This window comes from Astatotilapia calliptera, chromosome 22 (assembly GCF_964374335.1).
Source record: "Astatotilapia calliptera chromosome 22, fAstCal68.1, whole genome shotgun sequence".
NCBI lineage: Eukaryota > Metazoa > Chordata > Actinopteri > Cichliformes > Cichlidae > Astatotilapia > Astatotilapia calliptera.
In genome coordinates, this window is record NC_137442.1 from 3,840,201 (window position 1) to 3,863,240 (window position 23,040).

The 23,040-nt window shown below is 40.2% G+C and overlaps 2 protein-coding genes and 1 long non-coding RNA gene across 4 annotated transcripts; all 3 read left to right on the forward strand.

Annotated features, from left to right (window-relative positions):
• Nucleotides 1–715: 715 nt before the first annotated feature.
• LOC113015069 (cell division control protein 42 homolog) lies at nucleotides 716–7,798 on the forward strand. 2 transcript variants are annotated; one of them, XM_026156990.2, is made up of 6 exons: nucleotides 716–1,672; nucleotides 3,466–3,570; nucleotides 4,008–4,080; nucleotides 5,623–5,732; nucleotides 6,346–6,543; nucleotides 7,131–7,798. In XM_026156990.2, exons 2-6 carry the CDS (start codon nucleotides 3,466–3,468, stop codon nucleotides 7,215–7,217), a joined length of 573 nt encoding a protein of 190 aa, XP_026012775.1. In that variant the 5' UTR covers nucleotides 716–1,672; the 3' UTR covers nucleotides 7,218–7,798. The 2 variants fall into 2 exon arrangements, with proteins under 2 accessions (XP_026012775.1, XP_080152368.1); XM_080296242.1 differs by lacking the exon at nucleotides 716–1,672 and adding an exon at nucleotides 1,764–2,145.
• Nucleotides 7,799–7,948: 150 nt separating this feature from the next.
• On the forward strand, nucleotides 7,949–23,006 carry LOC145423584 (cell division control protein 42 homolog). The gene is made up of 7 exons (XM_080296250.1): nucleotides 7,949–9,142; nucleotides 10,169–10,198; nucleotides 15,095–15,199; nucleotides 15,814–15,886; nucleotides 16,559–16,668; nucleotides 18,184–18,381; nucleotides 22,563–23,006. The coding sequence occupies exons 3-7, from the start codon at nucleotides 15,095–15,097 to the stop codon at nucleotides 22,650–22,652; spliced, it is 576 nt and encodes a 191-aa protein (XP_080152376.1). The 5' UTR covers nucleotides 7,949–9,142; nucleotides 10,169–10,198; the 3' UTR covers nucleotides 22,653–23,006.
• Nucleotides 19,323–20,883, forward strand: LOC145423585 (uncharacterized). The gene is made up of 3 exons (XR_013904634.1): nucleotides 19,323–20,169; nucleotides 20,255–20,366; nucleotides 20,447–20,883. It is a non-coding gene; the product is annotated as an uncharacterized LOC145423585 (long non-coding RNA).
• Nucleotides 23,007–23,040: the final 34 nt, after the last annotated feature.

The following is a 23,040-nucleotide window of genomic DNA, read 5'->3' on the forward strand; positions in this document are numbered from 1 at the left end:
GCAGAAGGAATATTAATTTGGTTGTATGAATATATCTAATTATTCCTTTTATTTAAAAAAAAAAAGTGAAAGATGCTTTAAATACTTCAAAAGCAAAGGGCAGCGTAATTAAAGATATGACACTTTTTCTTAACTAAATAACAAAAGTAATTGTTTTCCAATTAGTAACAGACCGACATCCACACTCAACAGGCACTTTGTTAGGTCCACCTGCATGGCTACTTTAAGTGCAAACATTCATCAGCATAACTCAATAACTTAGACATGCAGACACAAGCAAGACATTCTGAAGTTCAAACGTCAGAAGAAAGGTGACTCATGGTTGTGGTTGGGATATGCCTGCACAACCATCTTTGGGGTTTACATAAAATTGTCTGAATGACAGAAAATATCCAGTAAGCAGCAGGTCTCTGGGTAAAAATTACTTTTTAGAGCTGATAGAGAAGCAACAGTAACTCCAAAGTCCTTACAGCCAAGATGAGCAGTAGAGCTACGGTAGAAGACCACACTGGTCCTGAGATAGACATATAGTTAATTAACTATTACTCACCGTAGGGAAAAAAAACACCATAAACAGACATGAGAACAGGAAACTGAGGTCCTCACTCACACAGGAGATGATGAAGATATTTTAAATTATCTGCAATAATAACTGAATCAGTTTGCTCATTAAAGCTAGACTTTTAAAAAAAGTGTACAATTGGTTTGGCACATTTAGTCCTCCATACTTCCGTAAATACACGGTTGGTTTTCAATAATGCAGGTTAGCTTTCTCTGACTGACAAAGGAGCATGAACTGATTTCCTTTTTCTTTTTTTCGTTTTTTTAGATAGCGCTGATTGTAATTGTTTAAAGTCACTTTGGGCTTCTGGGCTCCAGGAGCCGATATGGAGCCGGTGATCCCTTTGGGCGGATGTGAAGTGTCAAAAAGGGATCGAGATCAGAAAAATCAGGCCAAGAGGACGAGTTATTTCTTTATTTTACTTATAACGCCTTTAAACCCTGTTGGCCACAGACTATTTACCAATACAAGCAAAGTTATTACACATGGGAAACACAGAAACATTGGAAATTATATTTTGGCACCTCGCGTTTTCTTAGTGGACTCTCAAAGACGCATTTTCAGTGGGAAATGTGTCGCGGTTCAGACTCTGTACCTGAAAATAATCAGAGCACAGTGTCTGCAGCTGTTTAAATTAACTCCAAAGTAAACAAAATCAGTTTTAGCGTCTTAAAGTTATTTAAGCCTCATCTTCACTCAAATATTTACATTATGTCCAAAATCCAACTGGGATATTTCGATTGATTCCAACACGACAAATGATTGATTATTGATCAATGTGTTCTGTGCCTTAAAAAAACCCTTTGCAAATGAATCAGCTCTTCTTCGCACTTTGGCAGCGGCTGTGAATGAGGAAATGAATCAGCTGGCTCAGGTACAGCAGGAAGGGAGGAGATAGAGGGACACTCAGTTTGCTGAAGAAAATCTGACAGCGAGCAGGATTAGTTCACGGGGTCTGTTACCCCGGTAACTAACTTGGAGTTGACGTTTACTCGGTCTGGAGCAGAAAACCCGAACTTGGCCTCAACCCTGGATTATCAAACTCAGAGCTGATCGCTAAACCCGCTCCCGGAATAAGACCTAGCGGTCCATCGGCTGTGAACAGGAAAGGTAGGAGCTGCCAGTTATTATAAACTGCGATTTACTGACAATAAATACTCAAATATCTTCAGGGTACCTGTGGCAACCAAGACATTGGAGATTTAAAAATGATGGTAATGTGTGCGTTTTAACTCAAATTGTTATTTAAATTATTTTTTATTGCCTGAACATTTTGAGAATACACTTCTTAAACTTCAGTAAATAACAAAATATAATTAAAATAACACATAGGTCATGTATTCAGTGGTGTTGTTTGTCTGGCCAACTTGAAATCAGATTATGCTGAAGTTAAATAGTTTCATTTTTAAAATGAGCTCAATGATGAAAGTCATTTGCTGCAGTCTGCAGAACAGGAGTATCTGGATGCACCTGATAAACAACAATGTTTGACTTCCCAGATAAGAAGATGACATTTAGAAAAATGTTGGCCTGTCACCTGAGTCATGATTACGGTCGACTGTGGAATCTTAGTGCAACAAAAGGTCAGATCAACTTTAAAATACTGATGATCCTCGGACGTTTACATAAAAAACACTTTTTGAGCACTTTTTCAGATACTGATCGTTACACGTCCTTGTCTCTGTTCGCCTACATCATTAAACTAGTGCATTTTTGCTGTTTAAAGTATCATAGTTACACCTCATGATATTTAACCCTGAAACCCTTGGTCACCCTAACCCTTGGTGTGACAGAGGAGGATATTGTGATAGGGTGCGATGTTGGCAGATGTGGTGACTCCTAAAAGGACCAGCCAAAAGAAGAAGATGATGAATGTATAACTGTCTTCACTGAATTAAAACAACAACAACACAGTCAGCTAATTGTGAGGGGGTCATGGGGAACTTTCTCAGATTTGACTGCTTTTGTATCAAATGAACATGGTTATCATATTGTCTGAGGTGTTCTGTTGCCACGGTTACCCCACCAAGGAGGCAGAGGCCAGAGGTGCAGGGCAGAGAGCGGGGAATAGTCTCCAAAGTGAAAAGCCCTTCAAACATCTCTGTGCTGCACTCGGCGATGGACATTTTAAAAAAGGACAAAATTACTTTAATGGTAAAGGCAGCGCACACACTTAACCAGTGATGTGTGTGTCCCAAGGTTCATGAACTTACCATGATTTAAGGCGTCAATGAGCATCATCACATGCTCTGCTCACCTCAGAATCGCCTTGTCATTGGGAACCATCAACCAATCAGAGCATAGTTGTGGTAGACTTAGGAGAGAGAAGTTCTAGGAGTCCAATATCAATATTTATATTATATTTCTAAATACTTTCAAGTTGTGCCAAGAGATTATGACACACTAATCTGAATCTCTTTCTGGATGCGCAAAATCAATTCGTGCCTGATGTGGAAGAAGAAAAAAGAAAGAAAGAAGATACGTAGCCTCTTAAACATGAAGCAATAATGTGTTTGGTCTAAACTGAATATATACCAGTCAAGTACATTTGACCAGATTCATTTACATTTAAGATTTTACTCTGTAATTAAAAGTAATCAAATTAGTTAAAATCAGCATTTTTAGCATGAATATTTTCTTGAGTGTTGGTGGTCTGCAGTCTGGTCTTGTTCTGTTTGTACTGACATCAGTTCCAAATTTACAGTGACAACTTTTATTGTTTGTTACTGTAACCACAACTGTTACAGTATCATACATATAATAAGTCTATTTAAGCACAAGTGTCTAATTAAAATCAGCTGCATACTGTAGATGACACTCCAGAGACTCCCTCTGTTCCCCTGCCTCACATTTACTGTTCATTCATTCTTTGCTTCTTCATCATCTTCCATCCTCCTCCTCAGATGTCCACTATAAAGTGCGTGATGTTGGGTGACCTTGAAGTGGGAAAAACCTGCCTGTTCATGTCCTACACGGTCAACAAGTTTCCCTCTGAATACGTGCCCACGGTGAGGTGAAAGTCTGCAGACATGCAGCAGCATTCATTTCACTTTATTCCATGTAACACAGTGTAACAGCTCTTGTGCTGTTCCAGGGTTTTTATGCATAGAAGAACTGTCAGCGCCCCCTTTCAACACTGTGATGAAGCTATTACTATTTATGAACCCATAATATTACACAGAGGAGTGTTTTTAATGGACCTATTTGTGTTGTGTTGTGTTGAAAAACATACAAGTTAAACACCACTTATGATGAAAAAGATTTTTTGTGTAAGGATCCTTGGTCAAGACACTGAAGCCCAAACTGCTTTGATAAATCAGTGTGAGTGCATGGAATAAATCCAATTTTATTATGAAGAACATCTGTAATCAAGTCCTTTTGGCGGGTTTACTTCCTTCCTGTTGTCTCTTTCTTGTTCTCATTCCTCAGCCTCTGTCTCCTCCAGGTGGTGAACACTTACTCCATGACGGTGATGATCAGAGAGGAGGAGTACACTCTGAAAATGTGCGACACTTCGGGTAAAGACAAACATTTCTGCTCTCAGTTTAATAACTAATGAAACTCTGTGTTGTATAATATCAATCTTCATACCAGCAGCAGTCACATACATATAGTCGGAGCAATATTTCCTATAACGCTCAGAGCTGATTGTGATGAGCAGTTTCCCCACCGCTGACGAGACAACCCACACGTTATTTTAAGATTCAAGAATTTTATTGTCATATAAACCGCAAAACACAAGTGGTTACGCAGAGCAATGAAATTCTTACTTTGCAAGTTCCCGTCACACAACTAAATAAACAGCTGACTCAAATAAAGAACAAACTTAACTCTGAACATAGAAAATAATACATAAAGTAAAACAAGTGCTTATGTAGGTTATGCGTGGCTGTAGTCAGAATTTGAGGTGGTGATATGTACAGAATATGCAATATTAAAATTGTTTATATTGTATATAAATGTACAAAATGCAAACATACAGGTCAGAGATAATCATCATTTTTGTTTTCACTGTTAGAAATTCAAGTGATACAAATTAAATAAACAAACCTATAATTAGATAAAAAGGTTTAGATTAGTGTTGGCATAGCCTGTACATAAAAGATGGACATTCTTTATCTACTTGTGTACAGTCCTCAATGAACTCGTGATTTATTTACATCTCCTTGCAGATAAAATGGGGGGAAAACTTTAGGTTTTACAAATACAGAATTGATAGTATGGGCAGGCTAATGTCCAAACTGAAATAAAATGACACTTGTGTCTTTATTTTTCCCACTGTCAAGCTGATTTTACCCATGAAATGCATTCTTTTATCAGCGAGGCAAGCCAGCTGGAGGTGAGATAAGGACCCAGAACGTAGGCAGTGACTTAGATGTGAGTGAGCTTTATTCACAAGGAGAGCAGGATACAGCAGGAGTGGAGATGACATACACAGAAACCCTAAACTGGGAAATCTAATAAAACAGAACTAAAACCTGAATCCACAGGAAGCCACAAAGGGAGAAACTCACGGAGGAAACACAAAACGATGTGCGGGAGTACGCTGTTATCGCCCCGGCTAGCTATCGAGTGGTGGGTAACAGATGTCTCCAAAAATGTCGGAGCGCTTTTGCAAATATGTGATATCTTGATAAACCGATATTTGAAGTTTACCCAGCTACATTCTCGCCTGAAAATATCTTAAAAGTTTACTTTGTGACCCAGAAAGAGTAATAAGAGTCATTTTGAAACTGAAATTGGCTGGGCCGCGCTGTGAATTCTGGGATATGGTGGGCCATGAAGGATACTCCCGACCCATCCTTCAAATTCGGGAAAAGGAGAACGCATTTGTCGGCTGCGTTTGGAGGAGTCTACGCATTTGAACGGCTTTTGTCGCGTCGCTGTGACGTAATCGGCCTGCAAATGCAGCCTCAGGAGGATGTTTGTGTCTGTTGTGAGGTTGGACATTTTAGCATGTAGAATCTACGGGAACGTCCTCACTTGGGAGGCATTTTTCAGCCTTCATTTGTTCGCACTATTTTTTGCTACTCAGACTCGTTTTGTGTCTCCCCCTGCAGGCCATGATGATTATGACAGACTGCGACCCCTCAGCTACGCCGACACTGACATCTTCCTCGTCTGTTTCTCTGTCGTATCACCCTCAACAGTTTATAGCATCAGAGAGAAGGTCTGTTTGGTTCACTTTTATTTTAATTGTTTCCAGAATAATAAGCAGACCACCTAAATGTTTAAATCGGTTCAAAGAATGTACAAAAAATTAATCCACTAGCTTTAAATTCCAAATTTGAAAAACGCAAAAAATGAGTTTTGATTGTGATCCTGTCGTGTTAGTCCCTCAAATGATTCCAATCAGCTTCAGGTTCCAACACAAAGCAGAGAATACCAGGAGCTGCTACATGACCAGGTTATTGTTCATCTGCTTACCTGAAGCAGAACCTGCAGTTGCACACAGCACGTGATCCTGCTGGCCATCAGGAAAAACAGAAATATGACAAACAGGTGGCAACTCACAAACAAATACTACCATTTCCAGATGCTTTTTTTCACAATCCTGGATCAGCCCCCATTTGTTATTACTCCCAAGAAAAAAGCTGAAAGGGGAAAACAATGAGGCAAAGTTGGCAATAAAATTGTTGCTTAATAATTAATATTTAGAACTAACTATTAGAATTAATGGTTAAAGAGAGACTCAAGCTGGAAGAAAGAAAATCTGAATTTGGTACTAAAAAAGAAAGGCATAAAGAATAAGTGATCATAATCTTAAACTTATCTGTTCACAGTGGGTACCAGAGATTTTATTCCACTGTCCACGGGTGCCTTTCCTGCTGGTGGGGACTCAGGTGGATCTGAGAGACGACGGTGCCACCCTGGAGACGCTGGCCAAGAACAAACAGCAACCGGTGACCTTTGAGAGCGGAGAGAAGCTGGCTCATGAGCTGAAGGCCGTTAAATACATGGAGTGTTCAGCTCTGACACAGGTACAGAGAGGAGAAGTCTGCTGCTGTGATCTCCTACGAGTCTCTGTCAGCCTTCAACACAAAAATAAAAGAAATGTGAAAGATTCCATTCCTGAAATCACAGGAAGTCTTTACAATTCTCTGAATTAAAAGCCTTTTGTCAAACGCTAGGGTAGCAACACATTTACCTCTGGTGTCCATCATCTGGTTCGGGGTTACCGCCATATAGCTGCAACTCTTTTACAACCAGAGGAGTCGCCCCCTGCTGGTCATTAGAGAGAATACAGCTTTAATGAACTTCTGCATTTACTTTACATTTCAAACCCAGAAGCTTCAGCCTTCTTTTATCCTGCCCATGTGGTAAATGCAACAATCATTTTCATTCTCTTGAATGCTATTCAGTTTAAGGTGACCACAAATAGAAACCAGAAGCTTCTGGGACCCTTCCCTCCAGATTCTCAGTTTCTAGAGACAGACAACAGCAGCTGATCACATTTTACACATTTGCAATATTTGTAGTTATCCGAAGAAAGATTCTGTCTTTCCATTTGATTTATGGTGTTTCCTTTATTTCTTAAGCTGAGTGTGGTGTTCTCTCTTATTCTCAGAAAGGAGTTCAGAATGTGTTTGAAGAGGCCATCCGGGTGGTGCTGGAGACTCTACACAACAAATCCAGTCGCTGTGTCCTTTTATAGACATCACAATAAGAACAAATGGAGTAAAGGGCAGAGGAAGAGAAGCTGGAGATGTACGTGGACGTAGAAAAAGGACTATTAGCCTGGATGAGAAGAGAGAGAGGAAGGACATACATACATACATACATACATACATACACATATATATATATATATATATATATATATATATATATATATATATATATATATATATATATATATATATATATAAAAAACTTTGGGTTACTCACATCTTAAGACTGTTGCAGAAAGCCAGAGTACAGATGGTAAACCCTCTAGCTTTCATAGCTGCCTTGATGTGCCCATTCATTCATTTTCATTGTCCACACTGGATCATCAAATCAAATCTCTAATGCAACCAGCCAAGGCTGCTGCTGAACAGCAACAACTAGAAAGCAGGCCTCGAGGTTCAACTGTATTAATGAGCAGTAGGACAGGTGTACCTAATAAAGTGACTGCTGAATGTATGTAGTGTGACTTTAGTGGCCTGTACAGTATTTGGTCTCACATTCTATATATTGTCTTTTTAATGGTTTTCTCCATTTCAGCAATTATTCAAAGAAACTGTTTACACTTCATTTTTGTGTCTGAACACTTTTACTGTACATTAGGCCGATATGTTTGCAGTTCTCTGTCCAAGGTCAGGAAGTTTTTAATATTTTTTTTAAACTGTTATGAAAAATGCCTTAACCAATTTGAGAGCTGAGTTAAGAGTGGTAAGAATGACATTCCTTGTAGAGTATATATATACTGGAAGTGTTGGGTATACAAGTGTGGCCTAAGTCTTCGGTCAGAAAGACTGCAGCAGTCCTGGAGTTTAGTTCACCGTCTTTAATTAAGCTTCACAGAAGAACTGGTTACAGCAGGGCTTGCCATGATAAATCCAACTGTGATGCAGCCAGACATGAATTTATAATTGTAGCAGATGCAGTATAGGTGACTATAAGCATGGTTGTCTGGAAACAGAAACAGGTAATACTATAGCTAGTAGGGTCAAAGATAACTAAGAAACAATCAGAACACATCATCTACTCAGACACAGCAATAGTTCACAATGTCCACAAGGCGTCGCTGTAAGAGCATAAGTTGGCTAAATAGCACATCTCTTCCAAGTTGCTAGTGGGAAGGCAAGAAGGTGGCAAGCTAACAACAATTAAACTAAACAATAAACAACAGAAAAATCCTTTAACCGCGGGATGTAATTATTGGAGGAGATTTAGGCCACTGGTATTTACTTGGTGCAAATTAATTAATTAAATAAACCTACTAACATGATATCAGTTTACAGCGGCACAACTTTAACTTTAACCTGCACAAACAACTATAACTATTATCACACCAGTTAACCCATCAAAGGTAATAACACTTACAGTTTCATTAACTCACACGGAATCACACAAAACTGCGTTACAACTGCTCTGCCGCTGCGCCTTTCGTCTCTCCCTCTGCGTGATGCGCATATGACAACTAATGCGCTCATTTGGGTGCGCTTGAATCTTGCCTGTAGATATCCTGAGGCCGAGTCAGCAGGGAATTTGTACATCCCTGTTGTGAGATTTGCAAAAAGGCGATTGAGGAAGCAGGGCTGCAGATACCATCCACTGGGAGCCAGCCAGTGATGCTTCGTGCAATAAGTGAGGAAGGGAACTTGAATGCATCACACCCCAGCAGGTGTGAACAGGTAGAACGAAAGGTAGGCGCTGTCAGTGACATCAACTACAACTTGACATAGTTTCGTTTTTGAAAAGAGTGCAGAACAGGACCGACTGGATGATCAAACAGTAGCACACTCAGAAGATTTCCTCTGAGTCACTATTATTACGGAGAGTATATTCTCGAGGCCAAACAACCTTCAGATCAGTGTTAAAATTGTGATGAAGCGTGACAGCACGAGGACGCTGATGCTGGAATTATACTGAAAAGCTCCTGACCAGAGATGGGCAGTAACGCGTTACTTGTAACGCGTTACTGTAATCTGATTACTTTTTTCAAGTAACGAGTAAAGTAAGGGATTACTATTGCAAAATCAGTAATTAGATTACCGTTACTTTCCCGTAGGAACGCTGCGTTACTGCGTTACTAAAACCGTGATTTTTTTTGCGAGAATGTCTCATGACAGTGACATAAGCAAGTGCGACGTTGGTGACAGCAGCTGTGTGCAGATCAACAATGGAGTGCGGGAGAGAGTATGAGCGTGCAGCGTTTAAAGCGTGGAAGTACTGACCTTACTTTGAGTTTGATTCCATAAAAAGTGACAAAAACATTAGCGTCCATCGTGCGTGGGAAGAAAACTTCTTTTTACAGCGAAAAAACCCCCTAAACTTCCGAGCAAGCACCGAGTAGCTACGACGTGATGGGAAACTCACAGAGACACTCGCGCGGATTCTTCAACTGACCGCAGCACACCTGCACCAGGGTAACCCTCCGCCTACCCTTCTCCTGCTTTACAGGTGAAAATAGAGCAAAAGGACCGCTGAGTCTTTGACTTTATTTATTTTCTGCTGTGTTTTACTTGCATCTGTTTGAAAGAGTGAGTGAAAACACAAAAAATATTTTATTTTATGTGCTGGAATGTGTAGAAAATAGGTTTAAATGTTAAACTAATTTATTCAAGTCAGAGAATGTTGCATATAATTAAATGTTTTGCTTGATGCATAAAGTTAAAAGATTAAAACTGATAAAACAAGTTAAAAAAAGAGACTTTTCCATTTGATTACATTTTGTATGATGGATTATGTAGAAAAAGTAGAATTGGGCTGAAAGATCTATCACTTTATCACCTCTTCAGGTTGTAAATCGTGTTTTTAAAAAGTAACTAAGTAACTAAGTAACTAAGTAATTAATTACTTTTGAAAATAAGTAATCAGTAAAGTAACGGGATTACTTTTTTGGGGGAGTAATCAGTAATTAGTTACTGATTACTTTTTTCAAGTAACTTGACCAACACTGCTCCTGACTGACCCGGAGAAGATACTGAGGTAGGCCACAGCCCACAAATCTCCTCTGTGAATATATCAGGCAAGCATCTGTTTGTTTTGTATTATTTGAATTCTGCATATTGTATTTTACAACCAGTTGCATCTTGTGTAGACTTTTATCTAACACCGTGCAGTCAGTCATCAGTTTTTGACTGACAAGATGAGTAAGATAATAGTTAGAGACTGAAATTAACTGGTAACCAAAAATCTTTACAACTTGTGCTCCTTTGATCTTTTTTCCCACATGTTTTACTATCACTATACTTTGAAAGTCAAATGTATTTAAAACTAGCAATAAATTCAGTGACCTCTTATTTAATGTTGTGTTTTGTTATTTATTTGTTAGAACAGAAGTAATGCTAACTGTTCATCTCCTGTTCATCTGGACGTAGAAACGTTGATGAAATGCTGAGATATAACGTTAGCTGTCCAGGCTGCTGCTGAACAGCAATAACTAGAAAGCAGGCCTCATATGGGTTAACTGCACTAACAAGTGGAACAGGTTAGTAGAGCAGGCGTACCCAATAAAGTGGCTGCTGAAAGTAAATAGTGTGACTTTAGTGGACTGCACAGTATTTGGTTACACATTCTCAGACTGTATATATTGTCTTTATTATGATTTTCTCTATTTCAGAAATTATTCAGATAAATCTGTCAAACTTCACTTTTGTGTCTGAAGACTTTTACTGTACATTAGACCAATATGTTTGTAGTTCTCTTTCCAAGGTCAAGAAGTTTTTAATAATTTATTTTAAACTGTCTGTGTTGTGAAAAATGCCTTAACTGTTTTGAGAGCTGAGTTAAGAGTGGTGAGAATGACAGTGCTGTGAGATTTGCACAAAAGCGATTGAGGAAGCAGGGCTACAGATACCATCCACTGGGAGTCAACGGGATGGACAGAATTAGAAATGAGTATAATAGAGGGAGACAAAGTTATAGAGGCGAGGATGAAGTGGTTTGAACATGTCCAGAGGAGGGATAGTCGATATATTGGACAAAGGATCTTGAAGATGAAGCTGGCAGGCAGGAGGAAATGTGGAAGGCCTCAGAGAAGATTCATACATGTAGAAAAGGAGGACATGCAGAGGGTTGGTGTGACAGATGATGCTGAGAACAGGGTGAGCCTCTGAGGGGAGCCGCTGAAAGAAGATGTCTTTTTCAGAAGTTTCTCGGGGAACATAAAAATCGAATTCTATACCCATGATGTTTGCTGCCTTCACATTACAGGAAGATGGAACTCCACAAATACACATCAAAGTGAGAGAAAAATTGAATAAAATATCTTCCTGAGAACCAAGGAAGAACATATTTTCTGTTTAACTGTTGTGATTTCCTGCCTGTTTGGAGCTAAAAGAGTCCACCAATACACGAGATATGAGATATCTTGTGTTCTATTGAGCGCATCAGGACTTAGTAGTGTAGCTTAAATAAGTCAATAGATATAGACCAAATTAATGTTCATTAGAAAGGACATAAATATAAAAGCTGGGACTCTCACTAGGATTTGAGTAACTAACCTGGATCCAGACTGAGCTCCTTCTGCTTGCTGTTGACACTGTTTCTATGAATCGCTCAACAGCGACATCTGCTGGATTTAAAAAGTCATTCCAGGAAACTTGGAGACAGACTGAAGTCTCCGTTCATTCACTTTGACTGTGGACAGCAACCGAGTCATGACCAGTAATCCTGTTTAGTTAACCAAGTGATGATAAAGTGCCAACTGGATAAAAGAGAATAAAACTGAGTAGTACAAAAATAATAATAACAAAATTTTAGATTTTATGAGTGTTCACCCAGGGCACCGAACAGGCCAGGACCGCCCCTGCTTGTATGACCCTTATGGGATATTCACATAGAAATATTACCCTATATTACCCTTCCAGGACATGAAGCTCAGTAAAGCACCCCTCCAACAGCCAAACCCATCTGTTCTTTGATTGGATTGTTAAATTTGTAATTGACAGAAAAATTGGGTCAAAATTCGTACTTTTAAGTTGAAATAAATACAGCCAGGAAACCTGAGCGCAGAGTTTTACACGCAATTTTTTGCCTTAACAAAAAAAAAAAAATTGTAATTTTGGGACTGGACCTAATTGGTTTAGGCCTTATTTGGCAGACAGAACTTTCTCTGTCAGCCTTCTCGGTTCCGAATCATTTTCTGCTTCTCTGTCATTCGGCGTCCCACAGGGCTCAATTTTAGGGCCACTGCTGTTTTTGCTGTATCTATTGCCTCTGGGTTCCATCCTTAGAAGGCATGGGATCTCTTTTCATTAGGATCTCATTATGCTGATGACTGCCAAATTTATTTGCCACTAAAGCAGGAGGATGGCATCTCCATAAAACCTCTCTTGACATGTCTAGATGACACCAAAACTTGGTTGGCTCTAACCTTTCTAAATTTTTATGAAAAGAAAACAGAAGTGTTTGGACCTGGTGGTCCCTGTGCGTCCTCTGTTGATTTCAGACACCTGGAAGTTTATTTTAATCCTGTTGTTACTGACCTTGGTTTTAAGTTGGGGAGTGATTTTAAATTTAAAGACAACCAAATCAGAACAGTGGTGAAGTCCAGTTTTTATCATTTAAGGAGAGCACCTTGAAACAGTGATTCATGCTTTTATTTCTTCCCATCTGGACTACTGTAATTCACTTTATGTGGGGGTGAGTAAGTCATTGCTCTCACGTCTTCAAAATGCTGCTGCGCGATTCCTAACAGAAACTCGTAAAAGAGAGCATACAAACGTGGACAAAAATTGTTGGTACCCTTCGGTCAATGAAAGAAAAACTAACAATGGTCACAGAAAAAACTTTAATCTGACAAAAGTAATAATAAATAAAATTCTATAAATCCTAACCAATGAAAGTCAGACATTGCTTTTCAACCAAGCTTCAACTAAATTATTTAAAAAATAAATGCATGAAACAGGCCTGGACAAAAATGATGGTACCCACAACTTAATATTTTGATTAACCTTTTGAGGCAATCACTGCAATCAAACGATTCCTGTAACTGTCAATGAGACTTCTGCACCCCTCAGCAGGTATTTTGGACCACTCCTCATGTGCAAACTGCTCCAGCTGTTTCTGGTTTAAAAGGCACCTTTCCCAGACTGCATGTTTCAGCTCCTTCCAAAGATGCTCAATAGGATTGAGGTGAGGGCTCAGAGAAGGCCACTTTTAAATAGTCCAGTGTTTCCCTCTCAGCCATTCTTGGGTGTTTTAAGCTGTGTTTCGGGTCATTTTCCTATTGTCAGACCTGCAACTGAGACCAAGCTTTCTGACACTGGCCAGCACATTTCTCTCTAGAATCCCTTGATAGTCTTGAGACTTCATTGTACCTGCACAGATCCAAGACACCCTGTGCCAGATGCAGCCCCAGAACATAACCGAGCCTCCCCCGTGTTTCACAGTTGGGACAGTGTTCTTTTCTTGATATGCTTCATTTTTCCGTCTGTGAACATGGAGCTGATGTGCCTTTGCAAAAAATCCCATTTTTGTCTCATCTTTCCACAGGACATTCTCCCAGAAGCTTTGTGACATGTCAACATGTAGTTTTGCATATTCCAGTCTGGCTTTTTTATGATTTGTTTTCAACAATGGTGTCCTCCTTGGTCGTCTCCCACTTTGGCTCAAACAACGACGGATGGTGCGATCTGACACTGATGTTCCTTGAGCATGAAGTTCAGCTTGGATCTCTTTAGAAGTCTTTCTGGGCTCTTTTGTTACCCTTTGGATTATCCGTCTCATTGATTTGTCATCAATTTTCCTCCTGCAGTCACGTCCAGGAGGTTGGCTACAGTCCCATGGATCTTAACTTTCTTAATAACATGTGCAGCTGTAGTCACAGGAACATCTAGCTGCTTGGAGATGGTCTTATAGCCTTTACCTTTAACATGCTTGTCTATGATTTTCTTTCTAATCTCCTGAGACGACTCTTTCCTTTGCTTCCTCTGGTCCCTGTTGAGTTTGGTACTCACCATGTCACCAAACAACACAGTGACTACCTGGAGACATACATACAGGCCCACTGACTGATTACAAGATTGTAGACACCTGTGATGCTGATTAGTGGACACACCTTCAATTAAAATTTCCATTCTTTGCTAGGGCAACCATCATTTTTGTCCAGGCCCGTTTCATGCATTTATTTTTTAAATAATTCAGTTGAAGCATGGTTGAAAAGCAATGTCTGACTTTCATTGGTTAGGGTTTATAGAATTTGTATTCATTATTAATTTTGTCAGATTAAAGTTATTTCTGTGACCATTGTGAGTTTTTCTTTCATTGACTGAAGGGTACTAACAATTTTGTCCACGTCTGTATAACCTCTGTGCAGGCCTCTCCGCACTGGCTGCCTGTTCCTTTTAGGGTTCATTTTAAAATTCTTACGTTTGTTTTTAAATGCTTTCACATTCTTGCCCAACCTTACTTCTTTGAGCTTCTTCATCCTTACCCTGTCTCTCAAGTCAGCTGACCAGCTGCTCCTGAAGGTACCAAGATCCAGGCGGAAACCCATAGGAGGCGGGGCCTTTTCTAATGTCGCTCCAAAATTATGGAATAATTTGCCCTTGCATGTTAGAGGCCCCTTCACTGTACTCTTTTAAATCATGTCTTAAAACCCACTTATTCTTTGTCTTATTCTCAGTGAGACTTAGTTTCTCTTATAATTAAATTAGTTATTTAATTATTTTCCTTTTATTTGGCTTTTATTTATATCTTATGTAAATGTATTATATAGTTCCAATGCGCAGTACTTCGTGTCAGCTGTGGTTGTTTTAAAGTGTTTTATAAATAAAGGTGATGATGATGATGATGAGACACAAATCAGTTACTTGTCTTTACAGTTTATTTTGTTCCCAATTTTCTCCTTTTTTAAAAATTGTTTTTCCTACCTCTCAGATGCAGACTATAAAGCTCGTCGTGGTGGGTGATCGTGATTCAGGAAAGCATGAATTGCTCCTGACCTATACAGGCACAGCCTTAAAGGAAGAACACATACCCATAGTGAGTAGGTTTAAATACCACAAATTAAAAAAAACAAAACAAAAAACAAACAAGATTTTTCTCTTCAGGAAACTCATGACACAAAAATCTGCAGACATACACCAGACAGATTTCAACTGCTCTTTTGTGTCACACAGGTTGTGATACTTGCAGTAACTGAACTCAACAGAACACTAAAGACAGACCATACAAACACAGTATTTACAGCACATACATGCAAAACCAATCGAAGTGGGTTGTGTATTGTGTTCTCACAAATACAGTCTGGACCAATTTCTGTTATAGTGTGTTTGGAGTTTGAAAGTAAGTATTCAAGTAAGCGCAGCAGCTGTAAAACACTCCCTGCATCCGCTCACATCCAGAGCCGAGGTTACCAGGAATGTTGGGATAAGCTGCTTGTTAACACACATGGCAGAAGCCTGAACGTGAGTAAAGGGGAGTAAAGCAAGACATGGCACATCTGCTTACCTGAACAGCTGCAAACTAATATTCATGAAAGTGCTCAGCTCATTTCATAAATCAGTTTGACTCTGTTTAGTCATGCTGTAACGATTCTGCTGCATTTGCATGTTTACTTATCTTTGTTTATGGCTTTTGTTCCCTGTTTTCTCCAGGTGTTTGACAACTATGCTGTGACAGTGATTGTTGGTGGAGAGATATACAGTCTGGAATTAAATGACACTACAGGTAAAAAGTACATCGAAACTCAGTCTATTAAATACAAAAAAATCAGTTGTATAATGTCTGTGAAGGTTCTCAGTCATCTTAGTCTAAGCTTAGAGCTTAGAAAGAAAAACGTCTGGACTTTCTATAAGTTGCTTGAAGACGTTTCACCCCTCATCCGAGAATCTTCTTCAGTTCTAAGGTCAAATGGTGGAGAGTCCCAGATTGTCCCAGATTTAAGCCCCGTGGGAGTGTCCCCCTGTGGGAGTGTCCCCCCTAATGATCCTCTACCTAATCACATGATCCAAGGTGTGAAAGCGGTTGTGCGTCACAATCAGCCAGGGTTTCAGGTGAGCTCATTGTGAAACCTGGCCCCACCCTATCATGTGATTTCCTGAGGTCAGATGGCCCAGGATGTGAGTGGGTGTTAAGGCGTCTGGGAAGGATCTCAAAACTGGATTATAGATGGCAGAGAGTTGGTGTCGCCTCTGTTCAAAGATGGTCGCTCACAGTGGACATAGATGCTTCTTTCACTCCTCTTTGAAACCATCTGTCCTCTCTGCCCAAAATGTGAACATTGGCATCCTCGAAAGAGTGACCTTTGTCCTTTAGATGCAGTCATTTCCACTTGGAAATTCATTTTCTGGGGGAGGGGTAACTTGTTGTTCAGACACTTGTGTTGTGTTCCCCCTGCAGGTCAGGAAGATTATCATACACTGCGACCCTTCAACTACCTTCAGACTGACATCTTGCTTCTGTGTTTCTCTGTCGTATCACCGTCATCTTTCAAGAACATCACAGAGAAGGTTTGTTTAGTTGGTAACTGTGTTTTGTTTCTAATTTGACGGGAATTCAAAATACTGACTCTTAATTTAATGAGGTGATTCTCTTCACTGGCTGCCCTTTAAGTCCAACAAACTCTCAAAGACTGTCAGCTAAAGGAAACCTCAATATGCCTGTAAAAAACATTAATTTGTTAGAAAAAAAAAAAAAACACGGACAAACAAACACAAAGTCTTCTTGTTCTACTCAAAAATAAAGTTTAAAAAATTCCTTATCGGAACATCCATCAACATGTTCCCATTGGCCAGTACTAGAATTTTTTTAAAAAAAAAGTCATTTTAAATATATTTTTCTACATATCTATAAAATGACAATATTTATACACATCTTCCTATTTGCATAAACTCTGTAATGCCAAACTATTGTAATCACAGATGAAACCGAGGAGAAGAAAACAAAACACTCACCTGTCAGCAACGTTGTTGCTGCATTATTTGCTTCTCATTGTTCTCTGATTGTTAAAAATCAGTGTTTTTCGATACTTCTTTTAAATCTGAGAAGCAACTGACCGCAGTTGTAAAGACCAGATGTTAATCAGTTATGTGAAATCACCAAAACAAAATCACATCTTCTTCCAAAAGACCTTGACAAATGTGCTCATGCCTTCATCAGCTCTAGTTTGGACCACTGTAATCCTCTGTGTTTAGGTCTGAAACACTCTTCTCTTTATCGTTTGCAGTTAGTCCAAAATGCCGCTGCATGATCACATCACTCCACTTTTAGCAGGTTTTCACAGGCTTCCTGTCCATTTTTCTACTGGTTTTAAGATTTTCCTTACTTTTAAAGTTTTAAATGGTGTCGTACCCAGCTATTTAACCAACCAGCTCAACTTATTTAACCCCAAAAGAGCCCTAAGATCTTCTAGCCAGATGCTCATAGTGCAGCAGAGGTCTCGATTGCGATCTCCAGATTGGGAGTTTGCAGTCACAGTTTTAAGACTGCTACTTAATAGTCATACTGCAGAATCAACATTATCTTTTAAATCTAGTTTTAAAACTCATTTTTCTACCTCAGCTTTTTATGTTGGCATCTGTATTGGATTGTTTTGGTTAATTAGTGGTCTTTAACCACTGGGACATCTAATGATGATGTTTCTAAAACAAATAACTGCAGTCTCTAATTCAAAACGGACTTCAGGGAGAGATAAACGTCTAATGAATATTATGTTTTCATGCTCACACGGGGAAGTTAATTGCCAAAATATTTAATAATCCAATATCAGATTAAGTTATGTAACATTTTTTCAAAACAGTCGCCTCAAGGCGCTTTATATTCTCAGAATCAGAATACTTTATTAATCTTGAAGGAAATTAAGGGTTACAGCAGGCAGCATGCTAATGGCGCATGTGCACTTTATGACAAAGTCACAAAGGTAATTTTGTTTGGTTTCTAACTTCAGAGATATTCGCGCACACACAGAGCTACAGGTCAGTTGTTGCAGTAAAAGCCCATCAAACCTGACCTTGATTTTTCCACAGTGGGTGCCAGAGATTTCACACCACTGCCCGGGGACGCCCTTCCTGTTGGTCGGGACTCAGGTGCATTTAAGAGATGACAGCCACACCCTGGAGAAGCTGGCCCAGAGAAACCAACACGCTGTGACCTTCACGAGTGGAGAGGAAGTGGCTCGTAAGCTGAAGGCAGTCAAATACGTGGAGTGTTCAGCTGAGACACAGGTACGAGGGAGAAGAAGTCTGCTGGTGTTTCTGCTGAGAAACAAGCACTGGTATCTATAAGTTTTTGGGTGCAAAGTTAAGAGAAATATGAACGTCTTCATTAGTGATAAAGGTACCTTAAAATCCAAGGCTGTGTGCTAATTCAGCCAGCAGAGCACGAGTAGGTCAGGGTGGGTTAACAAGCGGTAGTGGAGCCCAGGGTTAATTATTGTATTGATTGCTGATGGGAAACATGTGTGCCTCTCCTGGGTTTCCAGAGATTGGTTAGTAGATAATCACATCCACACACAGATGAAGAAGAAAGATGAAAAGAGTGACCAGACTGAGGCACATGACACCCATGATGCTGAGTCTGTCTCGAATGACTGACTTCTTTTTTAAACAGTGAGCCCACAGGAAGATGACCGTGACATTTTATCACATAGTATCTCACTTTTCAGCCACTTGCATCTGCAGCTTTATTCTTTGAGTCACTACATGAAGCTCGTGACCATAGGTGAGGGTGTTGGTGTAGATTGACCAGTATATTGACAGCATTACTTACATGCTCAGCTCTGTTCATCACAACAGGTTGGTACTGTGTCCATGTCACTGTCGGTGTCACACCAATCCATTCTTCTTCCCTCACTCATGACACTGGGACATTTAAACTTCTCCACTCAGTCATGCCCATTCCTACTCATACTCAAGTGGGACTGGGCACGCTGCCCTTTACCAAATCACAGCCATGGCCTCAGCCTTAATGGTGCAGATTCTCATTCCTGATGCTTCACACTGGCTTTAAACTACCAACAGAAGCCAACAGATGTGTATATTGGTGTATATTCCCACTCAGTTCAGCTCGATCGATCTCTTTAACCCCGGAACACTAACAAGCAGGTTTTGTAAAATGTTCACATGGATGAAAATCACTCAACATTAGTATTTTAGAGTTAATTGAGTCATCTGGGCCCTGTTTCAGGAAGCCGGTTTAGTGGAAAAACTGAGTAAGTATACCCTGAGTTAACGAAAACTCTGGGTTTTCGGTTTCACAAAGCGAGTTCAGCTGAAGCCTGAGTGAGTCACTATGACGACACACGCCGTGAAGCTAACCTGCCCCCTAGCAGGTTTACTACAACTAACCCTGACTGTCTCCGCCCCTTTGTCGGAAACCTGACAGTAGGAAGTGTCGGACATGGCGTGTCCCTTCCTTGAAGAGCCAGTAGATCGTGAAGCCCAAATTCTCCGCAGAGCTCTCCGCCGGGAGAGAGTGATTAGAGCGCGTTTGGACATTTTATCATTTCCTGATGATTTTCTGTGCGAACGTTACCGTTTCTCAGCACAATCTATAAGTTATTTGAATAACATCCTCAGGCCATATATTACGCATGTGACACATCGCGGACATGCTCTCAGTTCTGTACATATTATTTGTATTGCACTTCGGTTTCTTGCAAACGGGAGCTTTCTGTATAATATTGGTGACGCTGAGCATGTTTCCAAGGCTACCGTCTGTCGGGCAGTCAGGAATGTTACAGTTGCACTGAAACGTCTCCTGTACTCGTCTGTGGTGTTCCCCGGTCATAGACCCACAAGAGTTATCAAAGAGGGATGCCACAAAATTGCAGGTATCAGGATGACCAAAACTTAATTTATGATGTGGTGATACTTGGACTACTACTTAAATTTTACATTTATTTTCAGGATTCCCAGGCGTGTATAGATGGCACTCACATTCCAGTCATTGCTCCTTTAGTAAATGAAGGAGACTATGTGAACAGGAAGTCTTTCCACAGCATTAATGTACAGGTACATAGTTCCCTGTAGCATTTCAAACTAACAAATTATTTTATCATAGTAATGGATGCTAATTTGTGTTCTCTGCACTGTGAAGATCATATATGATGCTGCCAACATTATCACAAATGTGGAAGCCAAGTGGCCAGGCTCTGTCCATGACTCACAAATATTCCGTGAATGTACACTGAGCACAAAATTTGGACATGGTGAGTTGAGAATACTTTAAAATATATAAAGACCAATTGCTTCAGGGACATTTGAACTGAAGTGTATCCTTCTGTCTTAGGAGAGTTCACTGGCTACTTGCTTGGTGATAGGGGGTATCCATGTTTACCCTATTTGCTTACCCCTTACCCTGATCCTGAACCGGGCCCACAGCAGCGATATAATCTGGCTAATTGCAGGACAAGAGCCAGAATTGAAATGACTATCGGAATGCTTAAGGCCCGGTTCCAGTGCCTGCAAAGACTCAGGGTCACCCCAGAAAGGGCATGTGACATTATTGTGGCATGTGTGATTCTTCACAACATTGCCACAATTAGAGGAGAACACTGTCCTTCTGAACCAAACATCAGCAGTGATCCAAACCATGAACATCCTGACCCTCCCACGGACATACAAGATGGAAGAGCAGTCAGAGACACCATATGTCACAATCATTTCTTTTGACCCATCACCTCAACATGTTGAAAGAAGAATAAACAGATTTTTTGTTCAACTGGCTTTATTGGTCGCCTGTGTTTCCTGTACACAAAGTATTAAAAGATGTACACCTCATAAAGTGTCTCTGTTGCTTCCTCCTCTGTAACAGCTGTCAATGTTTCTTCATTATTTTCCTGTAGTAAAGAAATAAACAACATTGCTGTTCTACTGTACACTCATATAATCTGTGGAGTATTACTCACAACTGCATGTTGGTCTGGCTCAACAGGAGGCTGCACCAGATGCAGTACACCATCACCATCAACTGATAGAATATGAGGTTTATACAGGTCACTTATAACTTACAAGGGACCAAATGGCAATTAACAAACATACCTATCACCTTACACTTCATTGTCATTATGCTCTCAAAGACAACCAAGACTGAGGGAAGGCAAAATCAGTAGGAACATAACTTCACTACAAAATAATCCATTATGGTAAAGAGTTTATCAAATGAATGAGTCGCACTGCAAAGGTGACTGTGAAGAAAGGATGTATGCACATCATGTATTATTTTGAATTTACCCCTTATGTAGGCACTTGTGTCTTGCGGGGTTATTGACTCAGAGGATGTCCCCGCAGAGATGCCTTCGGCCACAGGGCGCCCACTGTTTTGGCTGAGGGCCAACTGCTCAGCCTCTGTGAGTGGTGGTGGTGGAGGACCCCCACCTGTTTTTCGGGCCTCCGCTTTTTTTCTGTTGGCTATAACGGGCCACATTTGAGCATACAGAGTAAGCAAATATGTACTTGTAATGTGCTCAGATAATTTCAATAAGTGCTTACAGAAAGAAAATTAATGTAGCCTCTAACTGCAATTGATTTACATGGGACAAACAGACCAAGCACTATGGCTCATAATACAATTACACCTTACCTGTTTGGACTATATTTTTATATTTCATTTTTACTTGCTGCCAGGAACGTTTGGGGCCTGTTGGGTTGCACCTGCGCTCACATCACATCACAAAATAAAATGTATAAAATAACAAATAAAATAACATATGATAAAATAACGTGTTAAATGGGTGGAAATCCCTCGATCAATGTTTAAATTAACACTCACGCATTGACTCTGTCGGCTATGTTTTGCCATGCATGCTTTTGCAGCTGTGGCTGTGTTACTTTTTTCCGCGGAATTTGCGTGTTATCGGCATATGCTGCCATCAGAATTTCGGCCTCAAGCGCTGTAAAATACATTGATCACGCCTTCTTTCCCTCCGTCTCCATGGTGACTCGCTTAATCTGTGCTCCACTAATCAGGGCTTTATGTATCCTCGTCCGCGCGCTTCACTTGGGGTTAAAGCAACTCCGCGTTGACTGAATTAATTGTTATCAGCCTTTCTGAAACCGAATATTCCGAGTTGGACAGTTCGGGGTTACTCAACCCTGCGTATCGTTTTTCACTCTGAGTTTTCTAAACCGGCTTCCTGAAACAGGGCCCTGGTTTAGGGTTTACACCCAGTACAGGCACCAGGAAAGTGTTTACTAAGGTCAAAGAGGGCTGTTTTCTATAGAACTGGAAGTCATTTTGGCACCAAGAGGAGCCTCTCTGTTGGGTCTGCGCCTCGCAGGCCCGCTGGTTCAAGGACTTATCACCCGTGAAGAAAGCAAGACAAACAGCTCAAATGGTTTTAACTTGCTAAACCTCTCTCATGTGTTTGTTTTGTTGTTGTTTTTCTTTTTTGTCTCTCTCTCAGGAAGGATTGAAGAATGTGTTTGATGAGGCTATTCTTGCTGCTCTGGAGCCTCCAGATACTAAATCCAAGAAGCTCTGCATCCTGCTATAGATGCCACAAGAAGAGAACAAGGAGGAGACGGTGGAGGTGTAGATTAGAGATAAGAGAATATTAACTCAAATAAGACTAGAGGGTTAAGTCATAGTGATTTAACTTTGGGTTACTCACATCTTAAGACTGTTGCAGAAAGCCAGAGTACAGCTGGTAAATCCTCTTGCTTTCATAGCTGCCTTGATGTGCCCATTCATTCATTTTCATTGTCCACACTGGATCGTCAAATCAAATCTCTAATGCAACCAGCCAAGGCTGCTGCTGAACAGCAACAACTAGAAAGCAGGCCTCGAGGTTCAACTGTATTAATGAGCAGTAGGACAGGTGTACCTAATAAAGTGACTGCTGAATGTATGTAGTGTGACTTTAGTGGCCTGTACAGTATTTG